General features: G+C 42.9%; 1 protein-coding gene across 2 annotated transcripts; it reads left to right on the top strand.

Moving 5' to 3' along the window:
• Positions 1–942: 942 nt before the first annotated feature.
• mrtfba (myocardin related transcription factor Ba) lies at positions 943–20231 on the top strand. 2 transcript variants are annotated; one of them, XM_077550506.1, is made up of 17 exons: positions 943–1108; positions 5250–5339; positions 7788–8019; positions 10288–10353; positions 10507–10562; positions 10659–10734; positions 10887–11048; positions 11126–11289; positions 11372–11551; positions 11620–11867; positions 12131–12287; positions 13016–14008; positions 14083–14205; positions 14323–14472; positions 15571–15705; positions 16022–16082; positions 17277–20231. In XM_077550506.1, the coding sequence occupies exons 3-17, from the start codon at positions 7869–7871 to the stop codon at positions 17720–17722; spliced, it is 3168 nt and encodes a 1055-aa protein (XP_077406632.1). In that variant the 5' UTR covers positions 943–1108; positions 5250–5339; positions 7788–7868; the 3' UTR covers positions 17723–20231. The 2 variants fall into 2 exon arrangements, with proteins under 2 accessions (XP_077406632.1, XP_077406634.1); XM_077550508.1 differs by lacking the exons at positions 943–1108; positions 5250–5339; positions 7788–8019 and adding an exon at positions 9930–10185.
• The last annotated feature ends 214 nt before the right edge of the window (positions 20232–20445 follow it).

Raw genomic sequence — 20445 nt, 5'->3', positions numbered from 1 at the left:
ACCTTTTTAAAACATGAAACAAATGTTGTTGTTTTTTACATGAGCCGTCTTTTATCATGACATCAGTCTTACAACCAGTTGAAAATACTATTTTGCCGTAATGTGTTTAGTAAAAAATTCCATCCATTTCCTTTCTTTATGGCTTATACTGGCCTATCCCAGCTGATATAATCCAATGTTTTATTGCTACATATTTATTATCGTGTTTGTCTTACTTCCTCCATATTCAAATAGATTGTAATGACTACAATTTTGTCTTATGTCACATATTTCGCAATTACACATTATTGTTTGCAAAATTATACAAATGGAAAATTCCGATATTTACGCACTGCAACACCTCACAAAGTGAAAACAGATGGGAGTATTGAATTGCATGTGACTACTAGCTTACAAACCAGGCATATGTTTATAGTATTCAATCGACATTTCATCACATTTTGAAATCAAAACAATCCTCACAAATCACATTTACACGATCCAAAGTCCAATACTTTTCAATGAGCTGAGAGCTTCCTTTCACCGAGTAAGACCCCCCTTTTGACTTGTGACATAACCGTGGTTGTATAGTAAACAACTCGGTCTATAATTATTTAATGCGGGCCTGTCATTTAATCACAGCTGCAAATGAGCTGGTTCAGTTTACACTTTGTGTACATGTGAGTCGCTATTACGTAACACGACAACACTGCCGTTATCACCTCGAGACAAGACTAATCTTCACGCGTGTCCAGTGTCGGTGTTACGACACTGATTTGACACCAACTTAACGTGTCAGGTTCATGTTTAGTCCTCGAATGTTGACCCACAAAAGAAGAGTTGGCGACCCACAAAAGAAGAGTTGGCGACCCCCCCCCCCCCCCGACGATGTGCGTTCTTGCGACCACGCCCCCTCCTTGCCTTCCCGTCCGGCTGCGTCATGACGTCACTCTGCATCAGCACCCAACGGACTCTGAGCAGTCGCAGCCATTTTACTCCGCCAAATAAACTTCAATCTCATTGCCGGAGGAGAGCAAAACATCACAGAGGACTACCTTGTTGTCGCCGACGAATATATCACCATGAACGTCAAGTCGGACGCTTTGGACTTTCCGGTGTCGCCTAGTTGGTAAGTTCCGCTCACCAGGGCGGCGTCTTGTTTTTAGCATGTTAGCTCGTTGGAACGCGCTAACTAGCCCAACATGTAAAGCGAGCGAGATATGCTCTTGGAGACAGTGGTAATAACTATTGAGACATGAAAGAAAAGGTGCACCGCGAGCATTCAGTAGTTGTATTTATTTGAGTGTTCGAAACGAGTAAATAATGGCGGGAGTGTTTAGTGTTTGATTAGTGTGGAGAAGTCACTCACCTGTCAGATTGTTAGTGGCTGCTGCGCCCCACACCCACCGGCCTTCTCCTTGACTCAAAAAGCAATGTCAGTCACAATTTCACATGAATATCACGTAGTTGTAGCCCTCAGTCTAATCATGTTTATTGTTGGCTCTTTTTTTTGTGTACGTTTTTTATTAAACGTGTTTAGCGCAGTGCTTCCCAATTAAGCAAAATGGCCAGAAAAAGTGCACGCATGTTTTCGTACCTGCTGCCACCTTTCTGCCTGCTACAGTGCCACCGTGTGACGTTTTCATAGATGGATGTTGACAGCCTCATTTATTTTTATAATACCTGTACAAAAGCACAAGTTATATCGCTAGGTACACTTCCACGACCAAAGTCTGTATGTACACAGAAATATGTTCTTCCACATTTGACTTTATATTCGTTATGATTGTGGTTTGTGTTAGTTAAGTCTTCCTAAAACACCTGAGCTCCTAGAAACAACCATCGGTCATATGTTGCAATACTTTTGCTCACTTGTAGGTGGCTGATTTGTTTAACACATTTTGATATAAATGCCATGAAATCAAATTTGGAATTATGTTATGTCATATTCATGTTTTGATCTGAAACCCAAATGCCATTAGTGTACAACAAAAACAAAGGAATTGATGTTCCAATACTTTTGGAAGGGACTGAATGCTTCATCTTGTGATCTTTTTTTTTTTAAAGGTGCATTGTGCGTTTATAAAGGTAGCATTAAAGCTTTTTCTACATCATGCATGCTCCACCAACGCCCAGATGAGTACAAAGAGCCCTGACTGTTTTACTCTGACTGCACCTATAAGCTTTTATCTTCCCTTGGACCCCGCACACGCCACAGTTTTTTTGGTGAGGGGGAGTGGCGGAGGGTGACGTCATGCGCGTCCCCGCGGATTAGCCAACATGTGTCGTACGAACATGCACGTATGAGCTGCTAACGTTCCACAGTTGGAATGCTGTAGTTACGCTTTGGGTCAAGGGTGGCAGTCGCAAGTAAAAAAAAAAGTGACAAACTGCACAAAGGTTCTTTAACTCGCCGATCAGTCCTGAAAATCCTCATTGTGTGGAGTTGGCACTCCATCTGGTTTTGGGGGAGGAGACTCGTGATTGAGTCACCGATGTTGTAATGGTTCACTTGGCTGACTTGGCTCCCACTAATTGATGGTATGAATGTGAATTTGAAAGGTTGTCATTTGTCACTCAATAAGTTCTCTGTGGTCTATTGGCGATCATGCCGTCCATTGTGAAGTTCATTTTTTGCTGGAAGTCTGCTAGGATAAGTTGTTTTGTTTTTACTCATCACGCGAAATCCTGACAAGATGTTAAAAAATGAGTACGTGTGACCCCTCTAGATTGTGCTTTGTGCCTAATAGAGTGGCAAGTGACTTATGTGACTGAATTTGTGCAAATGAGAGCCAAAACAAGACGGCATGATGTTATCAGCCTCTAATTGATCTGTAGGAGTGAGCAAATCCAGACTGTGAGTCATTGGTGCCGGCAGGATGTGGCAGCCACATGTTGAAAAGTGTGCATGAACTTCTTAAACATCATGCGTATGTATGGCTGGATGGCAAAGTCATCATCCCTGCCTGAGTCTGAGGGGGTCCGAGTCCCCCCGAGCCTCATTGACAATTTTACATTGCCGCTGCATTGACAACAATTTGGGCTTCTTCCTGCTTGATACTGTCCGAGCTAAGTCCGGTCCGATTTCCCAAAACGCTTTGTGAAATCGGCTCGTGTTTTTTCTCCCTTTGTCCATCCGTTCCTTAGCGACCATTTTGAGTGCACAAAAGGCAGCCAGGAAGGAAGCGGCGGTGCGCGTGCGACCGAGTCTGCGAGCAGGCCTTGGCTCCATGAGTCCAACTTCCAAGCGATGACATCACCGCTCGTCTTATCTCGGGATAAAAGCAGACGTTTTTCTTGGACCAGATCTCGTCTATTTAGGGCTCCCAAACTGCAAACTCTAACGGAATTTTGGCACAGGGGGATTAGCACGCTTGTGTGCAACGTGTGTGTGTGTGCTTATAAATATACTATAGAATACGTATGTTTACAATAGGATCTGTTATCGTGAAGATGGTTTGTTTATGAAACATGTTCAACACGCAGCATTTAGCAGGACTTCTTCCTACCTCCTTTTCAGGCACAATGTTTCGGGACGGGCTAACACTGATATTATTAATGTTTTATTTTCTTTGATGTTTAAGATAAACTTTCAATCAATTACTATCGGCTATTAAATTTTCCTTATTAACTCATTCACTGCCATAAATTGATTTAAAAAAAGATTTTTTTTATTTATTGTAATTAATCGCATGACTTCACTAGTTAACTCACAATTAATCACAAATTTCATATCTGTTCTAAATGTACAATAAAAACAATTCTATCTTTTTATACTCTTGTTAACAAAAGGGGGGAAAATGTTAAACTAATAGAAATAATTCAAATTATTTTTTGACGTTTTTAGCCGTCAATGGCAGTGAATGAATAAAAAAAGAAAAGATTATTAAAAATCTGTGCCGTCAGGTGATTAAAATTTTAATCGTAATTAATCGCATGGCTTCACCAGTTAACTCACGATTAGTCACAAATTTCATATCTGTTCTAAATGTACAATAAAAACAATTCAAACTTTTCATACTCTTGTTAACAAAAGAGGGAAAAAAATGTTTAACTAATAGAAATAGTTCAAATAAATTTTTGACGTTTTTAACCGTCAATGGCAGTGAACAGAGTTAAGAAAATGTAATTTGCTGTTGCTGAACCACGTAACTAAGATTTTTGTTAACTACTTCTGTTACTTTTGTGTGTCGCACGTATTTTCGTACTTTATCAGTAGACGTTGACAAAGCCACGGTTATTTGTTTAGCACACCCTTTTGACCTCTTCATGTTGTTGCAGCAAGACTGTGGGACACTGAACTTTCTATTCCCTGCATGATGGTAAAACAACTCATTTGTTTGCTTTTTTTTCTTCTTCAAAATAGACTGAAGAATTTGGAGTGTTTTATTGGTCAATGTTCAAAAACATTGCTAAATACGAGATGGTGTTGTTTTCATTTAAGGTGGAAAATCGCTAGTATTGTGTACAACTGTTGATGAGTTGCTAGTTTCCTGGCCAGATTCTCTAAAGCCATGTTTACATTTGAGATGCCTATACAAATTGTTGAATGAATGATTTATGAATCAAAAGAACAACATGAGTTGTGCTACATCCACACTTTGTCACTTTTGGCCGTGCCGCTCGAAAAGCAGAATGCTGCGCATGCATTTCACTCTGCTTGTGCAGTTACAATGTTTGCTCTTCACTAGCACGTGTCGGCCATGACAGCTACGTGTCCCTTCCACTTGAATGCATTCTCTCACGTACTTGTTTTTCAGAGCCATTTTTTTCCATTTCTCACACCAAAACATTTCAGTTTCTTAACAATCTCGGGCCGAATGACATTTTGTATTTCCAGTTCCACATGAAGCTGCGGTCCCGGCGGGGAACAAATACCACAACAAATAAACATCTGTTTATAAAAGGCCTTAAACGACTTTCATTTGTGAATGTTTTGTAACCTAGGCACATTTACTGGAAAGCACTTGAGTGGAGAATGTGTGTAGAGCGTCTCTCCCTTCAGACCGCAGCGTGGCTCTCGAGTGTTGGGTTCCATTTAGCCGCTGCCTTTGTCCCGAGCAATCTGCCAGCTTCTCTTTTGCATTGCCGGCATCCTTGAACTTCACCTAGCTTCGTTCAGGCTTCTTGAAGTGGTACTCATCCGCCGTTCTATTGTTGCGGTTTCAACAGAGTTAATCATGAATCCTTAAGCAGGGACGTTTGTAAAAAATCTTCAATTTCATCTCTGGTATCTATCATAATAAACGGCTGATTTTGTCCCCTCTCAGGTATGACTCGGCGGCCTAACGTTAACTGTCGAGGGAAAGAAGCCAAAGACTTCTCAAGTCTCCTTCCCTTGCTGTCCTCTTCTACTTAAGGTAGGCCACTTACAATCACAACAGCAATCATATGCTTATGACAAATGAAAGAACATCATTAAAACTCATTCACTGCCATTGACGGCTATAGACGTAAAAAAAAATCACTATTTCTTTTAGTTTAACATTTTTTTTCCACTTTTGTTAACAAGAGTATGAAAACCTAGAGAGAGAAAAAATTGTACATTTAGAACAGATATAAAATTTGTGATTAATCGAGTTAACTAGTGAAGTCATGCGATTAATTACGATTTAATTTTTTTATAATCTTTTATTTTATTTTTAAAAGATAAAAGAAAAAAGATTATTAAAAAATTAGGGGCATTAGGCGATTACCATTTTTAATTGTAGTTAATCGCATGACTTCACTAGTTTTTTTTTTTTTAAAGAAAAGATTAAAAAAAATATATATATTTAAAAATTAGGAGCGTGAGGCGATTACATTTTTTTATTGTAATTAATCGCATGACTTCACTAGTTAATTTATTTTAAAGAAAAGATTCAAAAAGAAAAATATATTTTTTTTTAATTAGGGGCGTCAGGTGATTAAAATGTTTAATTGTAAATAATCGTACAACTTCACTAGTTAACTCATGACTAATCACAAATTTTATATGTGTTCTAAATGTACAATAAAAAAATCTAGGTTTTCATTCCTTTGTTAACAAAAGTGGAAAAAATGGTAAACTAATAGAAATAATTGAATGAATTTATGGCAGTGAATGAGTTAAGGATGGGGGTAGTGCAAATTATTGATCTTTATTCATATTCTTTTGTTGCCAACTCACCTAACCAGAGAGCTTTAATCGTAAAATCTTGTGATGTTGTCTACCCAGAAGAAACATGAGCTTCCATTAAGGTTGATAACGTGAGACTTTATTTGACGTTGAGCAAAGTCTGTCAAGCTGACACCACAAGCAAATAAACATGACTTTTATAAATACGTTTATTACTTGTTGGCTGTAAATAGGACAACAACCTTTTGCTGGTCCCCTTGAGGGGAAATAGAATGTGATATTGAGCATGCTACTCTAATAGCCACACATGCACATGATGTCAGCAAGGGGGGGTGCACACAAAAAAAAAAGAAAACCAAGTCATTAGGGGGAAAGACGGAACACAAGTAATGCATGGGAACAGTTGTTGTTGCACTGTCTCTACTTTCCAGTGCACATTAAAAATATTTCCATATGGCAGACATTATCATTGGTAAATGACGCTAGCTTAGCATTAGCTTCCTGTGTCAACTACCAGAACGTTCCCCTACTAATGCTACATAGTATAAAATGTGTGCATATTTTTTCTTTTGGCAATATCTGTGTACCTCTGGATCATTACGTTGCATTTAGCCCCTCAAAAAAAACAAGTATTTGCATTCATGGAGAAGTTGAAGTATCTTGCACCGCATCAGTTATCAGTTGCTAGCTGACTAGCCTAAACAGCATGCTAGCTTAAACGGACATCACTATAAACCTAACAAAAATACAATTTCACCAGATGGTACAAAAGTAATACTTGCCTTCTATGGCCTTAGCACAAAGAAAGAAAGAAAAAAGGGCATACATTAAGCGAATAACAGACATGTTGCATTTTCATCAGATCAAGAAGTCAACCGATCTAGTCTTTTTCGGAACATGCTCTGTAAACTACGGCATTAAGAAAACGATGAAACTATTGCCAAAATATTTCAACAGACCATCCTACCTGACGCAAGCGACCATGTCACATTCAAAGCTTACATGACCTTTTCCATTGTAGGAAACCGATGGTTTTCACTTTTTAGAGCGGTATGGCGCGGACTGTGGGAGTGGTTTGGAGGCATTACTGAGCAGCGACCTTCAGTTTCGAGAAAGAACACACATCTTCCGTTTCTTTCCTGTACTGTATTCTCGTTGTACTTTTGGACGGACCTAACGGGAGAAATGACAGCTTCCATGCCAGCGTAGCCAACAGTAACATCAGTAAGAGGTCGTGGAGGTCCTGGAACGGACGGATGTTGCTAATGGCGCTGCTGCTGGATAGTGATAAATGGCATTCATGTTTCAACCTAGCAGGCTATCATCTACTTAAATGGTTTGTTTTGCTCCCTGAAATGTCCCCCCCCCTCCCCATTTTGAAACCACCACTATTATGTCATATTCCAGATTGTGAAGCATGTCTGAATGTAGACATTCATGCGCAAGCGGACGTCGTTTCCCACGGGCAATCGGGTATTCAGCATAATGGCCTTCGAGGCTCTCTTTAATGAATCATTTGGGCTTGGATTGAGCTCTTCCAGATGGCTGAAATGAGATGCCACCCGTAGCATTTTGCCAGTTGGGTGAAGTAGTCATACCAACAGGATGATGATGATGATGATGATTGTCAAGGACTCTTGTTTCACGAGCAGTTGCAAAATGTCTGAGCTCACAGCATTTACTCTTTCTTCTTATCCTTGGTTTCTAACAGATATCGCTCAATCCAAAGGACGGTGATCCATACGTACTTGCCGCTTGCCCGGGACGGCTCGAAGTTCTCCGCTGAAGCGGTATGGAGCCCCAGGCTTCCCAGGGGCTCCTGGGGCCGGAAGGGACGTGTCCACTGGTGCCCAGTCCCCAGAGTGAAGCGGTGACGCATGAGATGGAGGAGTTGTCCCTGCAGCCCACCCTGAACCTGCCGCCACTCAATGAACGCAAAAACGGTGAGCTTGCCAACTTGCTTACTTCTCTATGCATGGATGGAATCATGAAGTGGGCCAATGTGTTGAAAGAAACTGGCTGAGTCTTTTTCTTTCACTCTGTCCAAAGATATTTGCCGCCATTCTCGGAATAAATACATGCTAGCGTTTTGTTTGAGTAAAGTTCGTTGCCTGCTTCATTAATGACATAGTCGGTAATCACTCGCTTGCCACCGCGTCTCAATCAATAATCTCAGTCATCATCATCTGAGTGTGTCTGCGAGAGAGAGCCCGGTGAAATGTCTTAACGGTGGAAAAGTTTCTGTGGAATGTCAACCGTAGTAATGCCCACTCATCATCTGGGCTTTTGTCATTTCCCCTCTAGTGAGAACACACACACACATACACGCACACACTTCATACTTTCCAGCCTATGATCCATCTCTCGCACTTAGACGACCACAGAGCCCCTTTAAAAATATTGGCTTCAACGTTGAGATGTAAATCAGCCCGCCGTCGTCCCTGTGTCGGTGAAGTAGTAAAGTGGGAGTTTGTTTTGGCAAAGAATGAGGCTGTGTTAGTGGTTCTTAACCTTGTTTGAGGTACTGATCCACCAGTTTTGTATGCACATTTACCGAACCCTTTTTTTTGTTGAAAAATAAAATCATATTTTTTTTATTTATTATTTTATTTTAGTTGTCAGACAAACTTTTTAATAACAAAAAAAACAAACAGACACACACTTAAGCGTCAAGGTGATGCAAGTGTTGGCTAACTGTGGGCAGGACCCAAACGGCTCGATTCCAACGGGGCCAGTTCTATCTCCGGCACACCCTGTAAAGCCGCTCACTACCGCTCTGTTGTATTCCGCTAAAAATACACGCCCCGTCTATTTTTGAAAGAGGACTCATTATTGCACAGAGCAAAGCAGATCAAGTCGGGCAGGAAGTCTTTCCGTTTCGCTTTGAAAATTGGGCACAAACATCAGTCACGTAATCGTTTATGCCAATGTAATCATTTTTTTCTAGATTAGGGATCACCAACCTTTTTGAGGCTGAGAGCTCGTTCTTGCCGACTGAGTGGTGTGAAAAGACACCAATTTGATGTACATTTCTTGAATAACAATTTTGCTCAAGGGTGGAGCTCCTCATCCACACAAATGAAAGAGTGTGGACAGACACAGTAAGAGAGACAATGTGGCGTTAATGGTGACTCAGTCCACCTGATATTGTCTCTTACATTCCTATTATCTTCCTTCATCACTAATGTTGCCGTGTAGGAGGAGCGCACTGTTGTAACTGCCACGATTATTGCCACCAACGGCCAAACAGACTCAATCAATCCCCTTAGCTGTACAACAACATGGCTGATGTAAAATACACGAACTAAGACTAATGAGTTTCTTTGTCCCGTTTTTAAATCCATCTGTGCCGTGTGTAGCTTCGTCCTCACTAATGCTATGCTAGTGGCTTTGTGCCCGCTAATGCTGAGCTGGCTAATGTTATGCTGGTGTAGCATTGTCCTCGCTAATGCTACGCCAGTAGCTTCATCCTTGCTAATGCTAAGCTAGTTCGTCTAAGCCAAGAAGGCGCGAGAGGCGGCCAGCGTTCACGTTTGCAAAGTGCCTTTCCTTTGTTACACAACCTACTTCCAAATTATGCAGCGTGTGCCGCTACTTAATTTTAGTCAGTTATTCGTGCACAGTCCTAGTGAATAACAATATGCAACACTTTATTTCTATTCACTATATCGCTTCCATTGCTTCCATTCTCAAATGATCACTTGCATAACATTGGCAGAAAGTCACAGCGTGTAACTAGTTGCTCTTTATTTGCGATCTTGTGCTTCTGTGCCCTTGATGGTACCGACAAAGGGACAAAGAAACATCTTGGATGAAAGAACAGGGTGCACATTTAAGATGGAACGTTGGTTCATGTGAGTCATTCAGTATGTGGCGTAACGAGGCGTGCATTGTGACCGATGGCAGCGCTTGGATGTGTGCCGCATCCTGTTACCAAAAAGCGACTGAAGAACAGACATTCAACGACACGCAAGGGCATAACAATATGTCAATTGTAATCCTGCACTTGGCTTAATCTATCAATTGACACTTGACTGCCCGCTCCCCGTCTTAAATCTTCCAACACCAATGGCCGTCAAGCACCAATGGAATGAACTTGAATGGCTGTTGTAAGCACTTTTGATTTCAAATCGTTTGCATCCATTTTGTTTTACTTCTAATGCTACACAAATACTTTAGTGGGTCCTAATCTTGTAATTTTATCTTCCCAGTGCTGCAGTTGAGACTTCAGCAAAGGCGAACTCGGGAGCAGTTGGTGGATCAGGGCATCATGCCACGTGAGTAACGCCACTTGTCAAGTTGTGCATCACTCGTTTGTGTGGGAGCTCACCTACTACTGACAACTGCCGATTTGCATATTTTAGCCTAATCTTCTAGTGGGGGTTCATTTTATAGGCAGAAAGTTGCACTAAATTGTATTCTTTTTTTAGCACTGAAGAGCCCGGCTGCTTTCCACGGGCAAATTCGCAGCTTGGAAAGAGCCAGGGTAAGCTAACACAGTATGAACATCTTTTTGGGACAAAAATAAATTGTGTGAAGTCTTTCAAAATCATGTTGTTGTCTCTTTTGTAACTCTCCTTAGACTGAGAATTTTCTTAAGCATAAGATCCGTAGTCGTCCAGAGAGAGCAGAACTGGTCAGGATGCACATCTTGCAAGGCGAGTATTGTTTACGTTTTCGATCCAAGTTTGGCGGTTTATATCAAATGATTCCCCTGATCTCCACAAACTAGACACTTGATGGTAAATCAGTTTTTTGCCCAACCCGTACCTTTCTGTACGTATACTTAAGGTATGACGTTTTTCTTCAGAGACTGGAGCCGAGCCGTCGCTGCAGGCCACCCAGATGAAGCTGAAAAGGGCCCGGCTGGCTGACAACCTGAATGAGAAAATAGCCCAGAGACCCGGTCCCATGGAGCTGGTTGAGAAGAACATCTTGCCTGTGGATTCCAACCTGAAAGAGGCCATCATCGGTGAGCGAGAGGAAATGGTGGCAAATAAATGCAACTGTGCTGCCCAGTCACACTTCTCGGTGGCGTCTTGGCAACAGGGCAGGTGACCTATCCGAAGGTGGTGGATGAGGACAGCAGCGACGCCTTGTCCCCGGAGCAGCCTGCCAGCCAAGAGTCTCAGAGCTCTCTGCCCTCGCCCGGGGACAGCAAATGCCCAGGAACGCCCTCGCCAGCATTACCTCCTTCGGGGCCCGTGTTGAAGGTCAGACCGAGAACGATGACAAATGTCGCCGTTTGTCCACAAAAAGTTGAAAATGAGTCTGTGTTTGTATCGACTTCTTCAGCCCCCCCAAGCTACTACGCAGACCACTACGCAGACCACTACGCAGACCACTACGCAGACCACTACAGACTCGATGAGGGCGATCACCACTAATGAGCCGCCGACAAGCCGCCCAGCCCTTTCTCACGCTCAACCAGTCACGACAAGCGCTCCCTCCAAGCCAGGCCCAACATTGGTGAAAGTAAGTTGAAATCCGCTTTCTTCGCCACACTTTTTGACATTGTGGTGTATCCTCCCTCCCGCCTACAGCAAAGCCAGCACAAACTGCCTTCTGAGAGGATGCGCAGCAAGAAGAGCAAAGACGCCAAGTCTCGGGTGAAGAAGCTCAAGTATCACCAGTATGTTCCGCCAGACCAGAAGCAGGAGCTCAGTGAGGCCCCGATGGACTCCTCCTATGCCCGACTTCTGCAGCAACAGCAGCTGTTCCTGCAACTGCAGATCCTCAGCCAGCAACAGCAACACTACAACTATCAAACCATCTTACCAGCCCCGCTCAAGTATGTTCACTTCGTATCACGCAGGCACAGACCCCAAGCCTTCCAGTTTCTAAAAACGCTTGCAAATAATTGTCCTTTGAGGAGTCTTTTAAACATCTATTTTTGTAGCAGGGATATTTACAACTGTAAAATCATGTCTGCTTTTAGCATTAACGTGTTTTTTTTTGGTATTGCTCCCTTTTTCTCTTTCATCCCCATCTCAGTGTTACACATCATAATATTTTCAATGATAACAATAACTGATATTTCTTCCATCTGTGTAGGCCAGTGGCAGAAGGCCAGAGCAGCAATGCCAGCAGCCTAGCAGCCTCCATTGTGGTTTCTTTACCCACTGCACCCCCGCTGCCTTTGGCCCGGCAGAACAACTCATTATCGAACCGCAAGCCCGGAGTCTTGCCCGCCAACCTGGAGGAAATGAAGGTACTTGGATCCATTCTGAACGGTGTGAAGCAATTGTACGATTGCGACACCTCAAATACCCATTTTTGTCCCCCGATACCGATTCCGAATTTTACAGTGTCGGCCGATACCGTACTTTTTCATTTTATTTTTCTCAACATGAAAAAGCTGCCCTGCCATTGGCTCAGAGCATTCAAGGGCCAATAGGATATTTTGGCTCGGCATGCAGTGAATGTCGTGCACAAGCAAGACACAAGATGCTGCATTCAAAGTCCTATATTAGCATAGGAAATAATGGTATCGGCATGTTACTTGTTAGTACTTGCCAATGCCGATACGAGTACTGTTTTAATGCAGTATTGGGGCCTCTCCCGATATCGGTATCAGAACAACACTAATACAAGGGACATTTGAAATCCTGTTGTCGTTTCATGGAAGCTTAATTAACTCATTTCAAGCAAGCTGTATTAAGACAGGAAGCCGTTGAGCTAGGGCTGTAGTCCACGTAATAAAAAAATGCTATCTGTTTCTCCATTTTGCAGCAATTAGCATTAGAATATAACTAACTTTCATCATTATTCACAAATCTGTATCGAACTGTGGATAAACGAGCTTTTTTCAACATGGCCGTGGTTCATCTCTTATGCTCTGCTGGCTGTTTTTATATTAACTACCATTACCTCAACCGTTTTTTGTAATTGAGAGGCTGCATCAAGAACATCCTTAGCTAAACATGATTTCTCTTCTAGGTAGCTGAGCTAAAACTGGAGCTAAAACTGCGTGGCCTCCCCGTGTCAGGAACTAAAACGGATCTGATCGAAAAGCTGAAGCCCTTCCAGGACCTTCCCGCCTCCTCAGCTCCCACCACTATTCCCGTCCCTCTTACTACCACTTTCACCGCCATCCCCATGGAGACGACCACTACCAGCCCTACCGTTGTCCACCCACCCCTGCAGGGAGCTTGTGAGAACATGAGCGCCACACCTCCCGTCTCACCCGTTCCTAACGATCCATTCGGCCTCCACCAGGATGCCAGCATGTCAGAAATTCAGCATGAAATGCAGATGGCGTGCTCCGGCTCCTCGCCTCTCCCGAACTTGAAAGACAGACGGCTCCATGAGAAGGAGCGGCAGATCGAGGAGTTGATGAGGAAGCTCGAGCAGGAGCAGAAGTTGGTGGAGGAGCTCAAGATGCAGCTGGAGGTCGAGAAGAGGACTCAGAGCGGCTGTACCGCCGATTCTCCATCCGTATTCTCCAAGCTGACCGCCGTTTCCTGTTCCATGAGCCCCGTTTCAACGGTCTACAACGCAAACACTGTCAAACCAGAGAAAACCGTCTTGGCAAACGGCTCTCCAACTTCCCTCCCTAACTCAATCCTGACCTCTCAGACTCTCACGACCCCGCTGCCAACTGCCGTCAAGTTGGAGGATGTGACCGTCTCGTCCGGGAAACCACTCCAGCTGCAGCCCCAAACTCCAATGATCACCCAAACCCGGGCCCAAGTAAGCGCTAGCCCCAATCTCCTCTGCCATTCTCAGAGAAGTCCCAAACTCAAGACTCAGCCCCAAGCCGCCGCCGCCGCCGCCGCCGCCCCCAGCCTGCAGCAGTTCTTCATCAGCCATCCCGGCGGGGTGTCCCGTGTGCTAGGTCAACCGCAGACGCTGCTGACTTCAAGTGGCCAGACCGGAACGCAGATTTTGCTCCCCGTGTCACTACCCAACAACGCCACCGTCAGCCTGCAGGTAAGGAGAGCGCAATGGCTGAAATATAACTTGGGTTCCAGAATCACTACACTAACGTTTTCTCTTCATCTCAGCCCGTCCTTCAGGCCGCCGTCTCAAATCCAGCGCGCATCCAGACCTCCATCCCTCAGCTGCAGAGCGCCAAAATGGACACGCCCCCTAATCAGCATTTGGCCAACCACAACTCATTGTTGCAGGTTAGCCACACCCAACAACTAGATGCAAGACAAGTATTGCTGAGACTTTTTTTTTTTTTAATCATCTATCGTTCGTTGTAATTCCATATGAAATGTTGTTCTTGGCAATACTTCCAGACTTTGACAATGGGCAATAATACAACTGACATGGAGAAGAAGCATACTAGGCCTGAGGTCAATCCTCAGTGTTTCCTCGGGAGCTCCCCAGACAGAAGGACCTCTCCTCAGAGTTCACCCAACCACGTCACCAACGGGCCACTCAATAAGGTATCGACAGTTGTCTTACTTTTGTTTGCTCTCTGGCAGCCCTTTTTATTATTTCAATCAGGGACGGGCAACTTAAATGCTGGAGGGGGGCCACCATTTTTCATCAGACCTACTGAGGGGGTACAAAGAGGACCACGTACTTCCTAACCAGATGTATGATAAAAATGGCATTTTAAATATCGACAAAATCTGCATATATGTCAATTGTGCTCTTAATTGGTTTCATTTCATTAAAACATCCGCTGTCGTAACCCAACAAAGGTTTTGAAGCAAACAACAAAATAACTAACATCTGTCATTTTTCCCCCCAGTGCTCTGTTGAATGGAAAAAAATAAATACCGTTCAAGGACAGCACAAAACTGTTGAACAGCAAACCAACATTAAGTGAAAAAATTCATTCTGTGCTTTTTCCCACAAAAATCTATTCACACAAAATTTTAATGTTAATTGCAGTACTATGTTTGTCCTACTTATCTTTCCAAATCCACCAAAAAAGTATTAGTGGTGAATGGTGATAGAACTTAAAACTTCAGTTGATGCATATTTGCAGTTTGGCACCCACTAATTTGCATACTCTTGATATTTTCTTTCTTAATTTTTTTTAAATTTTTTAATATTATTTCGGTTTTCGGCCAAACATTATCATTTCGGTGCATCCCTAATCCGCTTTCTTAGACCAAAACCAAACACCAAACAAAACTCACTCAGTAGCCCCCCCCCCCCCCCCCCGAAAAGTTGGAAAAAATATGACCTTTTTGACACTGCTTTCACCGATCAACACATAATTTTGTCAACATGTTGACCATAACAGGACACAAGAAAAAGTCTCAATGACCTGTGCACAACAATGAACAGGAAGTCGGCCATTTTGGTTTGAAGCAGGCATTTAGGGTCTATTGAGGATTTCACACTTCTTGGATATTAAAATCTACGGCTGACAATAAGTTATGGCTTCTTTTTTTTTGCCTACATCATCTAAATTAAGAGGAGCATTTTTGTGAATATGAATATGATGACTATTCATTGCTAGTGTGGCTTTAGTAATTATTCATATTATTGGGATATACTGACCATTGAATGAATTTTCTTTTGTCAAGTCTTCCTCTTCACAGCCGACCTTCATCCTCCAGCCTGCGTCTCTTCTTTCTCCGCCTCCCAAGACGCGAGAGCCTCCGCGCTATGAGGACGCTGTCAAACAGAGCCGCAATCTGTATGTTAACAATGTGTCACAGGTGAGATGCCGCTCCAAACACACACGTTGGATTGACATTTCTATTGGGGACATCTCGTGGACATAATGCATTTCCTAGACCTTAACCATCACAACTGACTAACTAGCCTAACCCCAACCAAAACTCAATTCAAACCTCAACTCTAAAACCAAGTTTTGACCCTCAAAAAAGAGGTTTGGACTCACGGGGACCACCAAAATGTCCCCACAAGGATACAAAAAATCCAGAAAATGCTGCCCACGCACACACATGCCTCGGAGAGTAAACCAATGTCGCCTACCCCACCCCCCAAAAATAAACCTATCTTTCTTTGCAGGTTGCCACAGCAACCAGTCAGCAGATGGATGACTTGTTTGACATTCTCATACAGAGTGGAGGTAAGCAGGCTCTTAGTGAGTTATTAATTTACCCTTTGTAAACTTAATGGGCATAACTAATGTCGTGCACAAATCTGAATATTTTATTCAAAATGACCCCGTTGCGGGACTATTTAAAGCCTTATTCTATTGCCACGCAGGGAAGGTGCTACATTTAGATTGCTGTATTTTTATTATTTTTTTGTGAATTATGAATTAATAATTAATAGTATCAAGCATATTGAAAAATCACTTAGGGAACTGAAATTTCACCCAGATTGTCCAAACATGTTGAAGTTCAAAATGGCACCATCCATCATTTTTTTTTATTATTATTGTTAACAACATATGTGGGAGCCAAATATTTATAATGCGCAGGAAAAAATTGTAAAAAAATTTGGATCCATAGACTCATTATAAATCATAATTGTTCATGTTTTTTTGATGCACCGTACACCTGATGTGTTGTAGTGCATTTCCCATGATTGCTCAACGGCATGGTCGGGATTGATAGAACGGGTCTGTGTGTGTTTGTGGACGTAGTATCATTCACGTGCACACGCGTGCGTGTGTGTGCACCCGTGCGTGGTCATCAAAGGGACAATTCTGGACAAAATGTATTTTATATACATAATAGTTAGTTTTGCTAATTGCACACTATTGCTTTGATTGTCCATGGAGGGCATCAAAAATAAATACATAAGAGCTAGATCTGATGCCACTGAACATTTTGAGGGGTCTTAACTCTTTGACTGCCAAAAACGTTAAATAACGTTTAGTAAAATCTTATGGAGTGCCAAAGACGTTAAAAGACGTTTGTTTCAAAACAGAGGTGAAACTAACCATTTTCTATTGTTGATTACTGAAAAACGGAATAAGGTAGAAACAAACTTTTTTTTCTGATGAAAGATGAAAGTCCAATCTTTCATTTGGTAGTATGTGTGTTTCCATAGTCCAAACATAATTTTCTATGGACCTTGAAAGATCAGTCAAAATGCTTAAAATCGGCTGGCACCCACGGCATCCCTTTTCTGAAAACGTCTGGCAGTCAAAGAGTTAAGTAAAAAAAGAAGAAAATACTTTTGAAAAATGACGTAGTTCTCACCCTTGAAAGAGTGTGCCAAATATTGTACCGAAATTCTCTATGTGGGGTAAAAGTATTGATGCTGTTGTTTTCTGCTTTGTCTCCGTGCGCCCCATTTGGCCACCCTCTAGAAATCACTCCATTCATCCAGCATGAGCCTCCAGTGTCTCTCAACAAGTCTCACCCGGTCACAGCCAACGTCACCACCCTCCCGGTCAACACCGTCCTCTCCAGGCACCCGCCCCCCATCCAGGTGGCGCCTCCTCCAACCTTGATCCCGGCCGTCGACCCCAGCCTGTCCTCGCTGGCCAGCGATAACCAGCTGGAGGCCTTCCTGGAGAGGACGCTGGCCGAGACGCCGGCGGCGTCCGACCCTCGCACCCGGGGCCTGATGGAGGAGCTGCAGGCGCAGCTGATGGACCATCAGCCCTACTCGCCCATGGACACGTCCGACCTGTCCTTCTGCGACTCCTCCTCGCCCCCTTCCTTGCTCAATATGGCTTTGTCGGACCCGACGCTGGACAACATGGATTGGGACTTCCTGGACACGCATGACCTGCAATTGCACTGGGACTGAGTGAATACGAGGGCTGGCTGGACTGGAAGATGGAGGCATGCATGGAAGGAGAGCACTAAAGGAAAACAGTAATATTCCCACCACACCACTGTACAGGCACTGATTCACGTAGAACAAGCAGGAGATTGCACAGCTTTAAATGATGTCAAATATGGGATTGTTTCGGCGGCTAATGTCGGTAAAAAGGAAGTGAAACCAAAGGAATTCTGGTAGCAAGGACTTTTTGTACAGAACACGTTCTCCGGGATGTCCAGGCCTGGCTCATATCCAGCGGTAACAATAACTGCTGTATAAAAATGAGGTCATTTTCACACAATGACGGTGTGACCTTGGCAGACAAAAAAAAAAAAAATCATCAGGTGATACTGACCACTCCCTGACGCCGTCACTTCCGGTTCAAGCTGCGGGGAGGATAAGCCTGAGCCATCCTGCATGTTTGCCGTCTTATTAAATGTGACTTGTTACACTGTCATGACATTTTTTTTTTTTTTTTTTTTACCAGTGAATGCTCAAAAGTACGGAAGCGTGGAACTGCCCATGTTGAGTGAGCATTTTTGACTGGCAAATCTGTTCAAATGTATTTCTATTCGTTAAAACGTATTTAAATAGGTTTGACGCCTATAACCGTCTATGGCAGTGAATGAGTTACAACAACAATTTTCAAATATGTGGTCCAAAATGTTGACTCCACATTGGCAGTTCCTCACTTGCGGCTTTCCATAGGATGCTCCTCTGACCACGCGGGAAGCTATGCACTAATGAGGCATGTTGTCGGTCGCCTCAAAACTACGCTAATGTGAACTCCGCATATCACCAGTTGCTCCGAAAACGATCAACATGGATTGCGATCAATGCCGCTCGGGATCACCAGGCTGATCTTTAGAGATTTGTCATCGGGTCTCTTAGTTTTGAATGTATTCTGTAAAGATGACTACAACAAAAAAAAGTGGATTTTGCTCATAATGCCGGCAGCTTTTTGACGAACAAATACGAGGGCAAGGGAACAAATAACACGCTTTTAGTCAGTGTAGCTTAAGACGTATCGATGTATTTGGAGATGTTGACGTCGATATCAACTGTCCTGCCGCATCACTACACTGTACACTACAAGGAGACCTGGCTGGTCAGGAAACCAAACGGTTGTAAAGTGGAGCTGCATGTGCTCCGTGCGTGACGGTCCCGTCTTTCTGCATGTGCGTCGTCTTCCTGTCTCCGTGTGCATGACCGTCCTCGACTCCCGTTACGTGGGCAAAATGTGCTGCCGTGATTATTAACGAAAGGCTTCTTTCTGACGACTGTTTTCTTAGCTGGCTGCGGTCCAAACGTCCAGGCAAAAAGAGGGCGGTTCTGCTTTTTAAACCTCGTCTGCGTCATATCTCAATATTCTCTCGTCTTCAGTTTGGTGCTGTATCCCTTCACTCATCTCGCCACCACGCGGTCGGTTTTTACATCCATGACCACTAGAGGGCGTCGCACATTTTGTTTACTACTGCGGTTTTAAGAAGGATATCCATTGCCCAATTTCCATTTATGTACATATCTGATCAACATAATATCCCATTTATGAAAATTAGGGAGAACAAATTGAATTTGATTTATGTTGTCGCTGCCATGATGCATTAAAAAAAAAAAAATAATGGTGCCACTTAAGACAAAAATCTGAATTGGTCATCTTATTGCCTAAAGACATAATCAGAGCAGTACTGCACAGGGACGTACTCAAATGATAGCCGTGCAGATTCTGTCCGTGCAGAAAAGCCAACAAAACCTGAGCCAAACTCAACTTTCAACTTTGTTAGTTGCTCTTCAGTGCACCAACAAACACCAGTTGGAGATCAACTTGCGTTAGGTCTGTATTGTCAGGCCACATTTTCTCTTTTGTCTCTTTTTCAGATTTGATTGCTGTTTGCATTAAAGGGTGTTTAAATATGAATATGATCTGTGGCCAAAAAAAGGCATTGGAATATATTATCACTTCTTTTTTTTATTTATCACTTGTTTTCAGGTTGACAAAAACTTATAATCCTGTTTTTTTTTTCTTCATTTGTTAAGCTAGTTTGGTTTGCCTTTAAAAAAAAAAAATGTTTTGCCATCGGACATGTCTGCTGCAGTCGTGCAGGTGATCTGACTCTCATTGGCCAGTTAAGGGCAGCTCATCCTATGGTGATGACAGCTGATCCTTTTCTTGATGTACTGTACTTTAATGCAGACTCGCACACGAATGACTTCATATCAAAACTCTTGACTGCATGGTTATCACCATGGTAACATTCTGAAAAGATTTTGGGGTGGTCAAGTTAAGCACAAGTGAGCTCCTTGGCCCTTCTGCAGCCGGTCTCCCTTCTCCCATTGTCTCTTGTTCGTATGCCATACGTTTTGCACATGATGTACATATTTATATAAATGTAACGCATATTTTTTATACGTGTGACATCCACGGGCTCTCTATTTTGTACATACTGAAAATGTATGCCTTTTATGTGACAATAAAAATTTGGTGTACTATGAATGATTCATTATTTTGTGGCGAGGTTACTGTTGCCTTTGACTAACTGGTTTCTTACACACTTCAAAAAACAAGTCCAAAAGTCAACTGTTAAACACCGAGGAGCCATCGAGCCACCAAAGTAGCTCCTCTTATTTGGAAAACAATACTTTTATAACTAAAACATCACAGCACTGAGACTGCTTTGATCTGAAATTGGTCACTGGGTCTCAGATTA

Source organism: Vanacampus margaritifer, chromosome 18, assembly GCF_051991255.1.
Source record: "Vanacampus margaritifer isolate UIUO_Vmar chromosome 18, RoL_Vmar_1.0, whole genome shotgun sequence".
In the NCBI taxonomy this organism is placed as follows: Eukaryota; Metazoa; Chordata; class Actinopteri; order Syngnathiformes; family Syngnathidae; genus Vanacampus; species Vanacampus margaritifer.
The sequence above is the reverse complement of the archived record's forward strand: the minus strand, read 5'-3'. Positions and strand labels throughout refer to the sequence as shown.

Excerpts from the sequence above, each read along its gene's own strand:
- mrtfba (XM_077550506.1), top strand. The coding sequence starts at position 7,869 with ATGGAGCCCCAGGCTTCCCAGGGGCTCCTGGGGCCGGAAGGGACGTGT. Across the intron at positions 11,049-11,125 it reads CCTGAAAGAGGCCATCATCG|GGCAGGTGACCTATCCGAAG; the intron begins GTGAGCGAGAGG and ends TCTTGGCAACAG. Across the intron at positions 11,868-12,130 it reads ATCTTACCAGCCCCGCTCAA|GCCAGTGGCAGAAGGCCAGA; the intron begins GTATGTTCACTT and ends CCATCTGTGTAG.